Consider the following 18,062-nt stretch of genomic DNA (forward strand, 5'->3'; position numbering starts at 1 on the left):
CCAGGACTGTCATAGACAACCAATCTGTTACCCTAGCCAACCTTAGTGTCAACAGAGCCTTTGTGTAAACATGAAGAAGAATGGGGCTCTTATACTGACAACCACACTAACTTGGGCCTCTGTCAGGTACTTTATACACCGTACTGGATGTATCTACACCCACTGCAACTGGACAAACAGGGCATTAGGCAGTTGAATAGTAAAGGATGAACGTGGGCCTTAATCTTGGGTCGAGTGTTCGGATTTACAGCCACCCCAACACCTGCCCAGCATCTTAGGTGCAGAGGAACTTGCCAGATAGATCGTGGGTGGCCTCCCTTTAAGCCCCCACGACCGTGGGAGAGCACAGAGTAGAAAGTTCAGAAAGGGTGTGTTAGGGAAGCAGGGAGTGTACTTTCTTCCGGAATAGTAGTTCTACTGCCCTAACCTGGGCTCAGGTAGCAGCCAGTCCAACTGGACATAGCCCCAGAGCTGGCATCTGGGCCGGGCTGCAGGCCCTGGCCCTCTCCCCACAGCCCCCATGCCTGTGCAGCCGTCGCCGTCCGCTGCCTCCTGTGACCCGGTGACCCCGGAGGCCCGTCTGGGCCCGGTGACCCCGGAGCCCCGGGCATCCGGACCCCCGTCAGAGGCGCAGCCGCTATTAAGGCAGGAGGCTACCAGGGAGGAGGAAGGGGAGGAGACAGGCGGCCAGGGCGCCTGGGGCACCGGCACGGCGGAGCAACGGCGGCGGGGTTGGGGGGAGGCCGACGAGGGCACGGGGAAGGCCGGCGGCACCGAGGCCGCAGGCTCGGGGTCCTCGGCCGACGGTACGGGCGACGAGCAAGGGAGCTGGCGGCTGCTTCTCGCCTGGCTACTGCGCCGGCCGCCCCAGTGCTGCCCCTGCGCGGCGCCCCTTCCCCGCTCCGCCGCGCACTGTTGTCATGGAGGAACCAAGATGGCGGCTCTGGCCTACAACCTGGGCAAGCGGGAGATCAACCACTACTTCAGCGTGAGGAGCGCCAAGGTGCTGGCGCTGGTGGCCGTGCTGCTGCTCGCAGCGTGCCACCTCGCGTCCCGCCGCTACCGAGGTGAGCGGGCCCTCCCCCTGCCCGGGCCGGCCGGGGGAGGCGGCGCCGCGGCCCCGAGCGCGGGAGGCCGCCCCCCGCCGCAGCACGCCCACGCGCCCGTGGCCTCCCGAGGCCCCGCGGCGCCCCACGTGCCCTGACCGACCCCAGCGGGCCGGGCCGTGCGGCCCTCAGCCCCCAGCCTCCCGCCCTCGGGTCCACCTCCTGCTGGAGCAGGGCTCTGGAGCCGCGCCCAGCCCGCGCTCCCAGGCAGGAGGTCGGACCTGAGGCCCCCGGGGGGGCAGCCCGTGGCACCGCCTCTAGGACGCTGGGGTCGCACACTGTGCGCCCAAGGGGTCTGCCTCCTGCCCTGCCACTTCAGGGCCCAACGGTTGGACAGTGGCTTGGGCTGCCCTATTTGCCTATGCCAAAAGGGCCACTCTGGCTAAAGATGCCCATGGCCCACCTCCCTCCTGTGGAGGAGGTGCCACCAGCCTTTCAAACACTTTTCAAGAGTTTGGGTTGCACACTCTTTACAAATAAAGGCACTGAGGCAAGGTTTTGGGGTTTTGCTTGTTTCTTAAAGAAGTTAAAGGAGTTGACAGGAGTAGACGTGGGCTGGAGAAGCGTGTAGTGAGCCTTTTGAAAGGTGGCCTTCAATATGGTTTAGATACTAGTGGAAAGGTGGAAAGGAACCATGACCTCGTCTCAGAAGGAATTATCCTTCAATTATCAAAGAATATTTGCTTGTCTTTTTGATTGAATTTTTTCCCCTTTCTTTACGAAAAATACCATCAGTTACTGTCAGTAGGAGGGAAATTATATGATAGGATCTCTTGGTTTTGACCTTTGGTACCATCAAAGACATTATATGGACAGCTCTTGGTGACTGGGAGATAATTCGACAAATGTGATAGCCACGTGCACATTAGCACTGGGCCCATTTATACTGTACAACCAAGTCACCAGAGTACTAGAATCTAAGTTGTCTTCCCATTTCATGTGATCTCTCAAAGTGGAGGCCATTTTGGCCAAACTCGGTGCTTTGTTTCTGCCCAGTCTTGAGTATTCCAGATCGTATACTTTAATATCATGACTATATCTTGTAGATATATTATCTTCCAAATTACTAAATTGAACTAAAAAGATAGAGTCCTTATATCCTTGTTGCTAATTCTCCTTCAGTCCTCTACAGATTCCTAGCAGATGACCTTTCAGAACCTTTGTTTCCACAGCTGCCATCAAGAAAGCCTGCATTTTCATATATACAGTACAATTAGCAGTACTGATGCACTGACTTTTGATAACTCGGAGAACATGTTTCTTTTAAATGTGCTTAATCTTTTTATGTTAGTTTGGTATGAGATGACTGTCATCTAACTCAACTTTATGTTTGCGATGTCAGTGGAACTAAAGTTTATAACTGCAATGTTGTTGTCTCAAATGTAAACATCTCGCCTGCCTACTGACTTTTTATTGTGCTTGTTTTCTTTTGCTAATCTTGGAATATTAATTTTTAAATTTAGATTATATTTTGCATCTCACCAAGGCTGCCATCATCGTGGGGCGGGGGTGGGGGAGGTATAGAATGTCAGATGGGGCCTTATGAGTCAGTGTAGCAGTCTCGGGTTGTAAAGCCTCCTCCAGAAAGGAGTCATCAGTTTCCAAAGGTACTTCAGTGCTCGAGTGTGAAGCAGTACACCTGCCATGTGTACTTGCCCAGACTGAATATCAAGAACTTGAACCAGAGTCTATTCAGGGAAAACTAAACATCTTACCAGGAACATTTTAGCCTTGGCAGTGTCAAATCATGTCAGGTGCAGTGCCTTTCACAGATAAACATACACTTGATTCACAGAGAAGTATTTGGAACAGCAACAGACTTTCTGTCTTAGATGAACAGTGGAAAGTACATTAGACATTAGGATCTTGGGAGTGTGAATATGAACATGTATCAAGAGTGCGCACGAATACACACACACACACCTCTTGCTGTGAAAATTACTCAACTTCAAAGAATTACACATTTTAGAAAGTAAAGTTTCCCAAACCCATGCATTAAATTGAGCACTTACTGTATGCAGGCAGTGTTTAAGGGCTTTTCTTACTTAATTCTGTCTTTAGAGCCTCTATGAGGTACAGTATTTCATCTCCCCTCACCCCCCCTTAACATTTCTGTAATCAAGAGTCTTTAAAACTTTGATTGCATGTCAAAGTTTAATTGGTAGCATTTTTTCCTGCTATGAAAAAATAATGATGTGTCTTAGATTCAGTGAATTAGAGAATTATTTACATTTTGAAGAGGAAGCCAGAAAGGTTAAATAAATTGCCTAAGAATATACAGCTCGTCTGTGGCTGAGCTATGATTTAGTACCAGTCGGTTTGCCTAGTGCCATTGTGTTATAGACTGCCTTTCTTATAAAGCTTGATGGAAGCTGTATGGAAGATGAACTGATTACTAATGCTAGATAATTTAGAACTACTAATTTACTACCAGTAAAGCGTTTTCCCGTTTATTTTCAGACCAAGAGATAATTCTCTAGAGGTCGCATGCATAGAACTTAAAAACATAGCTCTCTTTTGGTACCCAGCTTCCCTCCCATCCTTCCCAAGCATGGAGCTTACAGTGTAAACACACTTCAGCTTTTTCTGATTTTCTCTGCCTACAACATTCTGTCTTCCCTTGACAGAAAATACTCCAGGGCTGCTTTTTTTTTTTTCTTTTTCTTATTTTAATGCTTGACTCAAATGCTTCTTTCACAGAAGTGGGAGTGAACGATTTAGTGTCTTTCAGAGCAACTTGTCCATTCTTACCATGTTGTGCTTGGAAGAATCAAACACACACAGACACACATAAACACACACACACACACATATACACACACATTCTGTGGGCTTCCAAATGGATCTTAACTGTTTTTAAATAGCCAGAGCCTAACACACAGTAGGAGCTCCATACCTATGGGTGAGTGGATGTGCAAATTTTATTTGGTTTAGTTGTGATTCTATGTGAATTTTGTGTTCTAAAATCTCAATTTTAAGAAGAGTTTTTGACTTATTAATATTTCATATAATATATTAGAATGAGCTTTAAAACTACCCTTTTAAAAAAATCTCCATCTGTAGTATGATTGTAGAGTGAAAACATGGCTTCTGGTTAGAGCCTGGTATCTGAACCCTTAAGCAGACTTTTACAGTGGTAAAGCTAACTTCCTTCAAACTTCTTACATTTCTTGAAACTGGTTTCCTTTCCATCACTAAGTGAATGCCAATGTTCCCGCCTCTGCTCCCAAAAGTTAGGATTACAGTGCTCAGCTTTCTTTTTTGTTTGTTTGGTTTTGGTCTTTTAAAAAAAATTGTGTTAGCTTTTCTATTTTTTTATGTGCAGTGGTGTTTTGCTGACATGTATGTCTGTGTGAGGATGTTGGAGCTTCTGGAGTGCTCAGCTTTCTAAAGGAACCTCTAAGTGATGTTTTCAGCACAGAATGCACCTGCTGAATCTTAGACATAGTCTTCTATGGGTCATATCATATGTACACTGTATGATGTGGTATTTTCATGGTTGGTAGTAGGCAACACCATTTTAGTAGGGTGACTCAATCTAAAGGCAGTAAGTGTCTAGTGATATTTTGTTCAATGGAAAGCACAGCTTGTCAGTTACGAAGGACATTGAAGGTTGTCTTTAGTTGTTGCTGGCACGTTTCCAGTTTCCTGGTTTGCTTTTTTAGTTACTTTATTCTTTCTATTGTTGAAAAAAAGTCATGCATAAAAATGAACATCCACAACCACTAACTGGAAAGATTATTCTAGGAATAGTAGAATAAGGAAGAAGTGACCATCCACCTAGATTACCTGCGTGTTGGAACCAGCCTTTTTAGAATTGCCTTTTAAAAGTTGTGTTCCTAGTTTGATTTCTCTGAGTACTTTGCGGCCCAAGTTGGTTGTATTAAAGTAGCTATCTGATTCATATTAGACAACTGAAAATAGCAACCAGAGATTTCTTTGTTTTGTCTTGATGTAGTTGGAAAGGATTTACATATAGTATACATAATTTTGAAATGTGGTACATTGTCTTAACAACTGGATACACATTTAGTGATTTGATCTTAAAGTGTTTCCTTGCTAAGAAAAGATAACATGCCTTAGAATATGTAACTTTAGAGAATTTTATAAATCATGCTATTTTTGATTAGATTATACAAGTACTTAATTCTGTTATTTTTATTTTGCTAAATGTGAAAAGGCTACTCTTATATATTAAGCAAAGCCATCACCAACCAGTTTGCTTAAGAAAGAAGAGTGTTCTCAAGAGAGCATTTGACTCTAAATTACTATATTGGTAGAGTTTGCTTACTGATCTCTTCAGTCCCCTTTGCTGTATGGTTTTCCTAAAATAGGTTCAGGACATTAGACCTGTTGTGTTTTCAGTAGATGTCCTGAGGAACAGGTGTGAGCACTGGTGCCAAGAATGAAAGAGCTTTGCATGTCAAGCCTTTCGGCGGGAGAAAGGACTATTTTAAGCTATGGGTATGGTGCTTCTAGCTCCACATGGAGACTCTGAGAGTGTTTTTGTTTAAGCTTTTATTAAATAATAATAAAAGGGCAGGAGCACAGCACAAGCTCAATACCTCACTTTTGCAACTCAGATTTCTTTTAAAACTAGTTGCTACTAACTTCTAAGTTGACTTTATATGTATATCTAAAAGGTAGAAATGCAATAAGTATCAAGTTTCCTTTCTCATTTTAAACTTACTCAAATTTATAATAGGGATTTTGCTATGGGGCCACCGTAAAGGAGCACTTGCAGGAGTGTTGTTTTTAGGAAAATAACTGCATTGAGTTTTTCTGCAATCCTTCCTTTACTCATCTTTGGTTATTTTTGTGCTTTAATTTCCTTTTTTGTTTATTTGTTTGGGTTTTTTTGTTTTGGTTTGTTTTGGTTTTGTTTTTTTTTTAGAGCTAGAGTTTGGTTTTAAAATTTGGAAAGTATTAAGAACTATTTATACTTAGAGATAACTTATCAAAATGTTTGAAATAAAAAGAAAAACTCTCTTGCTTAGGGTCCATTTATAACTACAAAATTTAATCATGTTATCCTGCATTTGCTAGACAGTTTCTCACCAGAAAGATGGTGCAGTGTTGTAAATGTCCCCTCGCATTTTGTTTGGGATACTGAGACAATAGCACTTCTATGTTGACCCATCCTGCCTTGCACATTTATTCTTCTCATATGTACTATGTCAGGGCAGATAAATGAATAACTAGATTGAGGAAAGAAGGTGTGATGGTGAGGCTGTGGTCCAGTGGTCGACTGCGCCTGTGTTGGTATGATGGCGAGGCTGTGGTCCAGTGGTGGACTGGGCCTGTGTTGGTGTGATGGCTAGGCAGTGATCCAATGGTGGACTGGGCCTGTGTTGGTATGATGGCGAGGCTGTGGTCCAGTGGTGGACTGGGCCTGTGTTGGTATGATGGCGAGGCTGTGGTCCAGTGGTGGACTGGGCCTGTGTTGGTGTGATGGCTAGGCAGTGATCCAGTGGTGGACTGCGTCCAGGTTGATATGATGGTGAGGCTGTGGCCCAGTGATCGACTGTGTGGTCCAGTGGTGGACTACACCTGCATTAGTGTGATGGCCGGGCTCTGTCCAGGGGTAAACTGCGCCTGCGTTGGTGTGATGGTGAGGCTGTGGTCCAGTGGTCGACTGCGCCTGCACCGTGCAGGGAGCCCTGGCATGAACCCAGCACCCAGGCTAACAGAAGTAGCAGCCAGCTTGTAGCTCCTCAACTCTGACCCCAATGCCTCAGTACTGGTTGCTTGTCAGTTCTGATGTGCGCCTTTAACCAGACCCTTAGTGCAACTTGAAGTAACCATGAGCCAAATTTAGCTTACTGTTAACTATTAATAAAGAACTAGAGGTTAACTTAAACGTCTATTTTACTACAATGTGCATGCAGTTAATGCAAACATTTCCCCTTTCATCCTTTTGGTCCTGTGTATTTGGATAAAGTAAAATAAAATGGCTAAAGGATAAAATGACTCTCCCAATTTATGCAGAGCTCGAGGGAGTTCCTAGCCAGGCAGCCCTAGGTTTCAAACCAGGTTTCTAGATATGCTCATGCATCCATGCATAAGAGCACACGTGTGGCTGGCTCGTCAGAGGTCATTCCCAAAGTCCTTCCTGTAGCCATTACACTTCTGTTTTTCTCACTCAGAAACAGGAATGACCAAAAAACCATAAAATCTTGCTTCAGATTGAGAAGATATCTGAACAAAGAAAGTGGAAATGGAATAAACCACCAAAATCATGGCCATGGCATTTAAGAATTTGAAGTCCCTTACAGTCATCAGAGAGGCTCCCATCAGATGGGAGCGGGTACAGAGACCCACCACCAGACATTATGTGGAGAGGGAGTCTAAATTGCAGGTCTCCATCTCCTCCCTCCCCTCTAAGATCGAAAAGTCCAACGAAGATGGGGAGGAAAGACTGTAGGTGTCAGAGGGAATGGAGGAGACCAGGAGCACATGGCCCACTTCATCAACTAAGCATGGCTCACAGGCTCACAGAGACTGAAGTAGCACAAGCCTGGGACCTGTATGGGGCTGCACCAGGTCATTTGCATATATGCTATAGCTGTTAGCTCAGCGTTCTTGTGAGGCTTCTAAAAGTGGGAATGGGTGTATCTGATGCCTTTGCTTGCTCTTGAGACTCTTTTCTTCCTGTAGGGTTAGCTTTCCCAGCCTCTGTATGAGGGCTTTTACCCTGTCTTATTTTATCCTGTTTTGACTGCCATCTCTTGGAGGCCTGCTCCTTTCTGAAGAAGAAACAGAGAGGGAGGGGATATAGGCCTGGAGGTGAGGGGATGTGGGGGTGGGCTAGGATAAGTGGAGGGAGGGGAAACTGGTTGAGATTTATTGTATGAAAGAAGAATCTATTTTTAATAAGAAAAGAAAGTCCCCTACAGGGTAAAATGGAAAGGGTGAGTGGCTGTTTTCCTCTAACATGCCTACATGTTGATGTGGACCATGGTTCTCATGAAAGATTTGCCTGCATCTGAAAGGCATAAGAAAGACTAGAAAACTTTACTACCTGATTTCACAGACACTACATAGAACAGGATACATAAAATATAAAAGTAAATGAATATTAATGTTGACACCACCATGGCACTTTCCCATTATAGGCAATGATTCCTGTGAATACCTTCTCTCAAGTGGCAGATTTCTTGGAGAAAAAGTTTGGCAACCTCACAGTTGTATGATGCATAAATACAAAATAAGGTAAAATATCTTCATTTTGCTTGTTTTCTCTCCTAGCATAAATTTGGACATGTAGTGAGAGGCAGAGATAAACAGATACAGGATTTTTCTGTACAAGATGGTGGTAGGGTGGGAACTTCCTGATAGAAGCTGGCCTGGGCTGGCCTGGAGTGTAGGTTGCTGCCCTGAAGCTTTAGAGGAAGGACGTGACAAAACACCTTTATCTCAGGTAACAGGTAACCAGGACAGGATGTGGAAGGGGCCATGTGCTGTGACCTGGATCCCTGGCCCCTCAAGCACTCTGTGTAATGGCACAAAGGCCAGTGCTGTTAGGGTCCATCCTCACCGTTTAGTGCGTAGGCTGGTATCACTGAGTTAGTTGGGAATAAGGTAGTAAGTCACACAGACCTGGCCACTTAATTCTACAGCTCTGTGATTGGCTGTCTATCAGTTTGTACTTTAGACATATTACTATTAAACTATATTCTAATTATGTTGGCTTCATTTATTTTAATTAATTTTTTTTTTATTTCAGTGAAGCAAAGACTTGCCTTGTAGATAAACACATTGCATTTATTGGAGATTCCAGGATCCGTCAATTATTTTATTCTTTTGTAAAAATCATTAACCCCCAGTTTAAAGAAGAAGGAAATAAGGTAAAGTAGTCTGCCTCCCCCAGCGACCCCCCAGCCCCGGCCGTCCCTTACCCACTGTGCTGAAACAACACTGATCAAGTGGGGACCTAAGGAGGGATGACCTGAGGGACCGTGGGAAGATGAATCTTTTCGTTTGATTCTGGTAAACCTGGGGTAAACCTGGGGTAAAGCCAGAAGTGTTGCTGTCATAGGGAACATATGAAAAGACAAAAATGTGTAGGGTTGCCTATTGTCAAGACTAAATTAGCTTAAATGTTCTGTTTTTAAAATCGATTTTTCTGGAAAACCTTCCTGAAAAGCCTTAGAAGGAAGACAGGGAGGAAAGTACCCTAAGGCTTCTTAGTCCCAAACACCTTCCTTTTTAGTTTTGTTTTTAGTATAAATATATTACGTCTTCAGTGTTCACAGTTTTATGTCCCTGCTTTCCCACTGCTTGTCGTAGTCCACACGTTACTGTGTCATTGACTTAGGGATCTTCTTAAACGGTAACATATCATCAAGTGCCTGCATCTAATTCCATATACTTTCCCTGTCTTTGGTTTGGTTTGGTTTTTTTTCTTTTGTTTTGTTTTTGTTTTTATAATTTTCTTGGGCTCAAAAATGACATTTCCACTTACTTTGGGGAGTAAAAGCCCTCCATTCTAAAATGTTCGTTGTAGAATTTCTACAATGCAAATACCAACTGAGAGAATGTAAGCAGTTAAGTGTTTAGTCTCACCCACTTGTTTCAGTGTGGACTGCAGTTGGAAGATAAGTACTGGCTCCTTATCTGCAGCCTTCCTTACCTGGCACTGAGCTCAGAGCTGAGACAGCAGTGCTTCTCTGGTGGGGACTTTCTCATTTTAAAAATAGATCTTTCAGTGAAAACTAACAAAGCTTAATATCTTTGTATGTGTTAATTAGTTAATTTGGGGGGAGTGGCCTATCTCAGTATAGCCTTCTATTTTATACATCTTTCTAGTCCTGTCTTCCAACTGCCTGTGATTACAGATAGGGGATGACAGAGGTTGGAGTGTGGAGACCCGGATGCAGTTGCAGGAGTAGCTCCTGCATGGGCAGTGGGAATCTGCCGAGGAATGAGTGCACCTGTGCTAAGGCGCTGGGACATGGCGTGCCCTGCAGCAAGGAGCCCTGCGCACGGTGCTGATGAGAGTGGGCCCTGCGTCCTTAGGAACTGAGCCCCGTAAGGATAACAGAAAACAGTGATGTTGGCTGTATATGGTGTTTGGTGTTTGTAAACGGACATTCCATTAATATACAAAGAAAACCTTGATTGCAAAGAAGCAGTTTAACATTTATAGGCTTAGAATTCCTTCTGGAAATGAATATAATGAGTTTGGCAATTCTTAGTGGTAAAGGCCACAATGGTTTGGTCTACAGAATATGTTATGCTAGTGTCTATCGATTGATCAGTAGATTGATAGATAATGTTTTAAGTCGTAGTGGAATACTTCACTTTGCAGCAACTTCCAGTCGTCCTGCAAATTACCAAACAAGATACATTTTAACAAATACGTTTTAAAAAGAAACAAGAAAAGATGGTGTGTCCCAGCTTTAAAGTTACAAATACTAAGAAATGGTCTCACTTTTCCCAACTCCTGATTAGACATTTGACAGGTTATATTTTATATATTCTGTCTTCCCACACATCATGAAGACTCAGATTGCCTATTCTGTTTCAGTTGTAGTTGAATAGAATTTAGAAGTATAAATTCCAAACAGGAGAAAAAAATTAATCAAAGAACACCTTGTAAGTCTGGTGTCAAGTATGTATTTTACATATATATATATTCATGTTCATATGTACCTATATACAACATATACATCATATATTATTTATGTATACATGTAAAATGCTTTTTACAAAGATTGTACATTTATAAAAAATAATATCTTCAGAATGTAAAAACAAAACAAGATGGTACAACTATTTAAAATAAAAATAAACACAAGTAACCTAAAAATTTAAGCTAAGCACAGATTTCCAAATTTCTTTTGAAAAGTATATTTTCCTACTTAGGAAAGTGTCCCTAAAATAAAATACATGAAGGTTTTAGTTACAAGAAGAGTAGTGAGCAAATTCATGCTGAAGAAAAAGGAAGCTATATTAAAATAAGACAAAATAGATACTGAGGTAAAAGCACTATCACCACAGAAAGTTGCTTTCTAATGAGAAATGTTCCTATCACTGAGAAGATGGAAAATTTTCAATGTTACCCTTAACATTAAGATTAGTGAAGATTAACATAACAAAACGTTGACAAATTAATGTAGAACTTTCCCATTGTTCTCCATGAAGGAGGGGCAAGCAAGTAGAACTAGCAAACATGGGTAACCTGTAGCCATTTTTGACTGTACAGCTTTGTAGCTTGGTAGAGGATAACTGTGACTAGTTGATTGGAATGTATTTGGTTTTTAACCACATATTACCCCTTGAGCAAGCATGTCTCAATTGTGTCAGAAAACTGGTGTCATTCTTTCTGTTAGGCCATTTATGTTTGAGCTTAACTTGATAAACGTTCTAGAAGCTGACAGAAAATTTCTTAATGGTGAAATGTTAGATGCATCTTCATTAAAATCAGGAGAAAATCAATGGTGTTCATTATTGCTGCTTCTCTTCCTCATTTTATTAGACTATTTGAAAACCTGTAAAGATGTAAGGTTTGGAGTCAAGGAGAGTCAAGAGTCCACGTGATGCAATTATTGTCTTAGAAAAGGAGGGTAGCTGATCACAAGGTGGACATATAAACATGGAACATTACATGCACAACTAAAATAAAAGTGATAAAGTTCAGGTAGAGTCTCTGCCATAGTAATACAGAACCAAAACTTTAAAAGTTTTACTGAGCTACAACAACAACAACAAAAAGGACAGGGAGAGCAACCAGTAAAGATGATATGTCTGTATGCACAAGTTTAAAATGACGGAACTCAGTAATAGGTATGTCCTTGGTAAAAATGACTCAACATTGTAAAAAAGTTAGTTAAACCCAGAGTGACCCACAGGTTCAATATAGCTCCAGTAAAGTCCTAACAGATTGCGTTGTGCAACCGCTGGCTTTCCCTTACATTTTATGAGGAGAGATGGTGCACCATCAGTAAGTCCAGGAAATCTTCAGAGTAAGGATCTGTTATACAACGTAAACAGATGTATATGTTATAATGTAAAGATTTACATTATAGATATAACATGTTGTTATATTATAAATATATGTGTATGGTTGTAATAAAGATAATGTAGTGATGGGGTAGGCTAAACAAAGAAACCAAATTACTAAAACAGGGAGTTCTAAAAGGACACGCACCCACCCACACATGTGCACACACACGCTCATGCACATGCACACGCACACATGCACACACGCTCACACACACACACACACACAAGCTCATCCACACGCACATACTACTGAAGAGTCCTGGATGATGGCAGGTCTGTTTAACTTTGCTGTAGCACTTGATAATATGCACGAGGAGAGGTAAAATTAGATCCCTACCTTGCATCGTCAAAATAATCTGTAGGTGAATTTCAAATGGTCAAAACTTTGAAATTTTTTGAAAAAAAAATAATAAGAAGATCTCTTTATTAACTTAATGCAGGGAAAAGTTCTATACATAAGAAAAAATGCTCACTAGAAAGATAGCAAGATGATGAATTTATACCATAGAAACATTTATATACTAAAGCTTCTCTGTTGTCTACTTCCTACGATAGCACGAAAACATTCCTTTTGAAGACAAGGTTGCATCAGTTAAAGTGGTAAGTCAATTTTACTAATAAGTCAAATGTTGAAGTTATATTCAAAGGTAAATTTATTTGTAGATCAGCTAATACTCTGTACATTTTATCCATAATAAATAGATTTCAATGCATTCTTTTTGAGTATATATAGAGGGCAAAGTAGTAGAATTAATGTCTATGAAAAATTTTTATGAAATATAATAATTAATACTGGGCTCTCAAATTTTTATCCAGGAAACAATAACCTTGTATAGTAACTTGAATCCAGTGTGAATTCAGGATTAACGTCCATTCAAGAACATATGTAGGGAGGCAACGAAGACCTGGGGGAGTAAAGGCAGGGGAAACTAATCAGGATATATTATGTGAGAAAAAGAAACTTTTTTTAATAAAAGAGGAAAAATTACAGACCTCTGTCTCTGTCATACTTCATAAGAGTTGAGAGTCAGCTTCAGAAAGACTGTCAGAGGCTCAGCTTTTACATGGAGCAGTAAAATTGTCAGAGACAGTATGTACCCAAAATTATTGAGGCCACTGTTTGAAAATGTATCTTGCCACACTGAACTTTGAAAGTTAAAGTGTATCTGTTTCAAAATATAAGTGTCAGGAAACTAAGGAAGTCAGTCTAGTGGCTCATGCTTATGATTTCAAACTTAGAGAGGATGAATTAATTCAAAGACAGCCTGGGCAGAGGAGGAAGATCTTGCCTCTAAAAACCAGAAATGTTTGAAAGAAGGCAGTATGTTAGCTTTATTATGGTTTGTTATTTAATTTAATATAATAATAGTTATTAATATCAGAATATATGTAAATTTTCTGAATTCTCAATCATGGTGAGAATTCCCTGGGAATTCAAAAAAAGATATTCTTAGACTAAAGAAGTTACAGGACATTGTACTCCCACACAAATGTAAGTGAGGTAGGATAACTGTGAAGAGAGAGCAGGGCAGAAAGATTACACAGAGGAAGGAATGGACAGTGGTTTTCCTTGTGACCAAATGGTGCTTTCATCCAGGCCTCAAGAGTAAGGAGGATGTGCCAAGCTCAGGGTATGAGTCCACAAATATTGGGGGCCAGAGACTGGAAATGTTCAAAAACTCTGCAGAAGGAGCACACAGGCGCCTTCCAGGAGCTGTCTGTGACCCGAAAGCTGGGGAGCAAGGTGAACACAGCAGAAGGGAAGGCGGAAGGACAGGCAAGGCACATGCTGTCTCCTCTGCAAGTTCAGGGGACTCTATGCTGAGGACAGTTACGGGGTTTGAGTAGGGATTTCTCTGCTCAAGTGTGTGGAGTAGAGAAAAAAAGTATATAGAAGAACTGAGATTCTTGGACAAATTGAGATGACAAATTAGCTGTCTTAGACAACCTGGTATTTTACTTTTAAGCCCTCTCTAGGAAAATGGTAATATTTATTTTGGATAATGGAAATTAAAGCACTTCTTTTTTTTTCCTTTTTCTTTATTTCTAATATTTCTCCCAGGATTTTCTTTGGCATCCAGAAGTTAATGGTTCTATGAAACAGTGTATCAAGGTGTGGACTGAGGTCTGTATCTGAAAACAGGCTTTTGTGTGTGTAACCAAATTTAACAAGCCAGTGAGAAACTGTTTTATCCTAAGGTGTGTGAGACTGACTCTAGTCCTTGGCTGAGATGAGTAAATGTTATTAAATATCTCTGCCTGTTATCAGCATGTAGATAATACTTAGACTCTCCAGGTATGAGGTTTTGTCCTACTGCTGTCACACAGAGAAGTCAGTCTTGGGGAGACACATAAGAAAGAAGGGTCTAGTGAGGCCAGATGCTGAGGCTGGAAGTCAGTGGTAAAGAACTTGCCTAGCATGCATCAGGTGGTGTTGGGGGGGGGGTGTGAGGTAAGAAGCAAAGAGAGAAGACAGAGACATCAGTTGAGATTGATTGATTGGTTGATTGATGACTGATTGATTTGGTGCAAGGCTGAGGTATATAGTAAGCTCTTATCTTAAATAAACACAAGTAATCTTCCAGCAAAATGTGTTTTCTTGATACCTTTTTGAGGTTTTCTTATTTATAACCAGGGACTAATTAAGGAACTTTCTTGGATTTACTTTTTGACTTTCTTTGGTAGTATAATTGCATTTATGACCTAATAGACAGGACTAGTATGTTCCAGCATATAATCTGTGGAGATAAATTAGAACAGCAAGGGTGTTCTTGATGTCAGAAAGTTCCTAGTCTCTTGTAAGTCCACCTTACAGTCTCTACAGTGGTCTCCACAAAGCTTTTCGTCAGGCTTTGCATCAAGCCTGTATTTTTTCCCCTAGAAGCGTTTACATTTGGCATGAATAAAACAATGTTTAGCAGTGTTAACACTGTTTTGCATAATGAAAATTTTATTCCGATTTACTCTCCTTGATTTATAATAAATGTTTAAAACTGAACTACGTATTGGAACAGATAAGCATTTTAGGGTCATGTTGACACCTAGCCTCCATTCATAATTCATTTGTTTGAGATATGTGTTCAGATGTGTGGACCACAGCGGAGAGCAGATGCAGCCTTCTCAGGTGACCAGCAGCGGTCTGTGTGTGTCTGGAGGTCACACTTTGCTTTTACTTCTTTGTATTCTGAGGGAGACTTGATAATGCATAGGATAACCACATACTAGGATGTAGTCTGAATGACATTAACTTTACTTACCTATGCTTCTAAGTACTTTAGAGTGGATTTCCTAAAGGACGTTAGATGGAATATATCTTGTATTTTGAGAGTAGTAGACATTCATTGAAACTAGTAAGGAGAAGAATGCCAAGGAATAGCAGAGAAGAGATAGGACAGCAAGCTCACCTGCGAAGAAACCAGCTGTGTATGTTGGGTTTGTTAGGTGACTGAAAAGCCAAAGTTACTTTGGTAAATTTGGTGAGTTTTGGTATAGATTAAGGTGTCGTTAGAAGGAATTTTCATAGAAAATCTTGAGTATATCAGAATTTAGAGATTAGAAAGGAAAGCTTCTGGGGAATAGAATGATCTAGACATGGCAGCAGAAGGGGAAGGAGGGGAGAGCCTGAGCTATTACAGTGCACAGAGAAGGCATCTTCAGTGGAGGATGGCTGGTGATGTGACGTTAACTAGGTAAGATGAGTGAACTGCTGGGATCGAACTCACGGTTCATTAGTGGGTGCTACGACGGTTTAAATGGATGGCTTACATCCAAACTGACAGCCTGGTCCAGTGAGGCCTAGACCTGAGAAAGAGAAACTGCCACAGCACACAGAATATTCCTCCTAGTAAGCTTTGGCTCCTAAGTCAAGGAAGTTGCAGAAAATGAGGCAGGCCTGGGAGACAGGCTTTGGAAATAAAGATCAGTTAGTACTTTTAGGTTGAAGGAAGAAGAAAGGCAGAACAGGGCAGGATTGATGTTAGAAGCTTTGGAGGAGACGACATATGGCCCAGAGCTGCAGATGTGAAAGGGGAAGTCAAGAAGAGAGTTTGTGGCTAGGACCGAGACGTGGGAGTCTGTTAGAGGAAGACAGGCGACTGAACGTAGACATGAAGTGGGAGGCGTGCGTGTAGGAGGGCAGAGCGCATGCGCTGTCTCAGTTATCGTTTCTGTGCAAAGTTGAAGGGTCAGGCTCTGCAGGAGGAGAGCAAGTGGACCTGCTGAGGGAATACAGAGCTTGGAATCACTGCTCTGAAGAACGAGAAAGGGAAGCTACCTGGGAATGGGGGAAAAGAAGAGAATCATTTTAAGAAGTATGGTGATATAAACAGGGTTTGTCCAGCTGAAAGGAAATGGACAGTGGTCAACATGGGTTACCTTCATGATGAGAAGTAACAGTTATCAATTAAGATTTAGGTCAATGGCATTTTTTAATTAAATGTAATGCTTCTTTTAATTAAATGTGATGCTTTTCACACTATTGCAGCATCGGGCCTACACTATTGCAGCATCAGGTCTTCTGTGTGGCAGAAGATGCGTTGGACTCAAAAGCTTAGGTTATTGGCATTTTGACTGTTCCTGCCAGATTGAGGAATACCGTACTGTTTTCTAGATGGGTCTTTACTGAGCCAGTTAACATCACCCCTGCCTATCTCACAAGGCAGTAGGAATCTATTTTAAAGTGATACATTTTAAGAGAAGATACTAAAAACTCAGTACTATTTAAATGTTACAAATCCTGTTGTACTAATACATGAGTTAACTGTGTTAGAAACAGAACACCTTGCAGCTGGTGAGCATTTCTAGAGACTTTGCCTTTTCCTTCCCACATGTGGTCTTTAATAATTATCAGTATATTTTGTTAAATATATGTTAGGTTTAGCCTTCCTGACAGATTATGTTTCCTTAGGGCACTGATCCTATATTTTGTTTAACTCTTATACTATGTACCCTGTAGGCTCCCATGAATACCTCTTAATTGACTGACACAATACACTGGAGCTTTACTCAAAGCAATTTACTCAGAATTCAGAATAATAGTAGGTCATGTTCAGTTTCAGTAGTGAGCGTGTGTGTGTGTGTGTGTGTGTGTGTGTGTGTAAGAATACTAGAGAATTAACTGCACAGGTATCTTGCCATGCCCTGTAGCCATGTGGCCATGTAAGCTTTGAACTATCTTATCATAAAAAGAATCCAGGAAGGGATCTATAAACTCAGAGTACATTTGTAAGACTTATAGGAATAATGTGAGTACTGTTGTTCTTCAGTCCATGATGTGGATGTAGCAGGGCTATAAGGCTTTTCTTCCTTTAGGACTCGGTTTCGAAGCCCCACGTGATTGTAGCAGGAGCAGCCACAGTAAGTTCCTGTCTGCGTTCTAACAGACTGATCTTTGTTTCCCTCTTAAGGACATGCTAAGAAAAAAGTGAATTTATATTACATGGAATTCTTGATTGTTTTCTATTTTAATTTCCATCTCGATTATAATTAACCAGAATGATGAATTTTAATAAAAGAGCCTGAGTGGACTCAGTAAATTTCATGTTAAATCTCAGTATTGTTTTATATCTAGAATTATATTCTTGAGTGTTATACATTCAAAAACTATTTTATCATGCCTTTGTATAATTGTGAGCATGTATTTCATTAAATAGTTTGACTAAAGTTATTCTAATATTAACTAAAATTAGAATTGTGTTAAAATTGCCCTGTTACAGTAGGTGTATTGTGTATGTTACTTTTCTGTGCTAAGTACTGAGTTAATGCTTAACATTCACTGTTTCTTAGTGGTCCATCAAGATTCATAATGGTAGCGAGGAAGCGCTATCTCAATATAAAATGAATATCACCTCCATAGCACCGCTCTTAGAAAAATTGGCCAAGACTAGTGATGTTTATTGGGTCTTACAAGGTAAGGAATGAGTAATGAAAAAATGTCATTTTAGATCAATT

General features: G+C 41.2%; 1 protein-coding gene across 2 annotated transcripts in view; it reads left to right on the top strand.

The window, feature by feature from the left end:
- The first annotated feature begins 837 nt into the window (after positions 1 to 837).
- Positions 838 to 18,062, top strand: part of Casd1 (CAS1 domain containing 1) — a 42,674-nt gene continuing 25,449 nt past the window's right edge. The window contains exons 1-7 of one of the 2 annotated variants that reach the window (XM_028779164.1): positions 838 to 1,067; positions 8,222 to 8,318; positions 8,833 to 8,953; positions 12,669 to 12,713; positions 14,176 to 14,238; positions 17,424 to 17,468; positions 17,898 to 18,021. In XM_028779164.1, coding sequence (XP_028634997.1) covers positions 935 to 1,067; positions 8,222 to 8,318; positions 8,833 to 8,953; positions 12,669 to 12,713; positions 14,176 to 14,238; positions 17,424 to 17,468; positions 17,898 to 18,021 — 628 coding nt within the window. In that variant the 5' untranslated portion in view covers positions 838 to 934. The remainder of the gene's footprint in view (positions 1,068 to 8,221; positions 8,319 to 8,832; positions 8,954 to 12,668; positions 12,714 to 14,175; positions 14,239 to 17,423; positions 17,469 to 17,897; positions 18,022 to 18,062) is intronic. The other variant, XM_028779162.1, reaches the window with a different exon arrangement.

The sequence above is a fragment of the Grammomys surdaster genome, unplaced genomic scaffold, assembly GCF_004785775.1.
Source record: "Grammomys surdaster isolate TR1022 unplaced genomic scaffold, NIH_TR_1.0 345, whole genome shotgun sequence".
NCBI lineage: Eukaryota > Metazoa > Chordata > Mammalia > Rodentia > Muridae > Grammomys > Grammomys surdaster.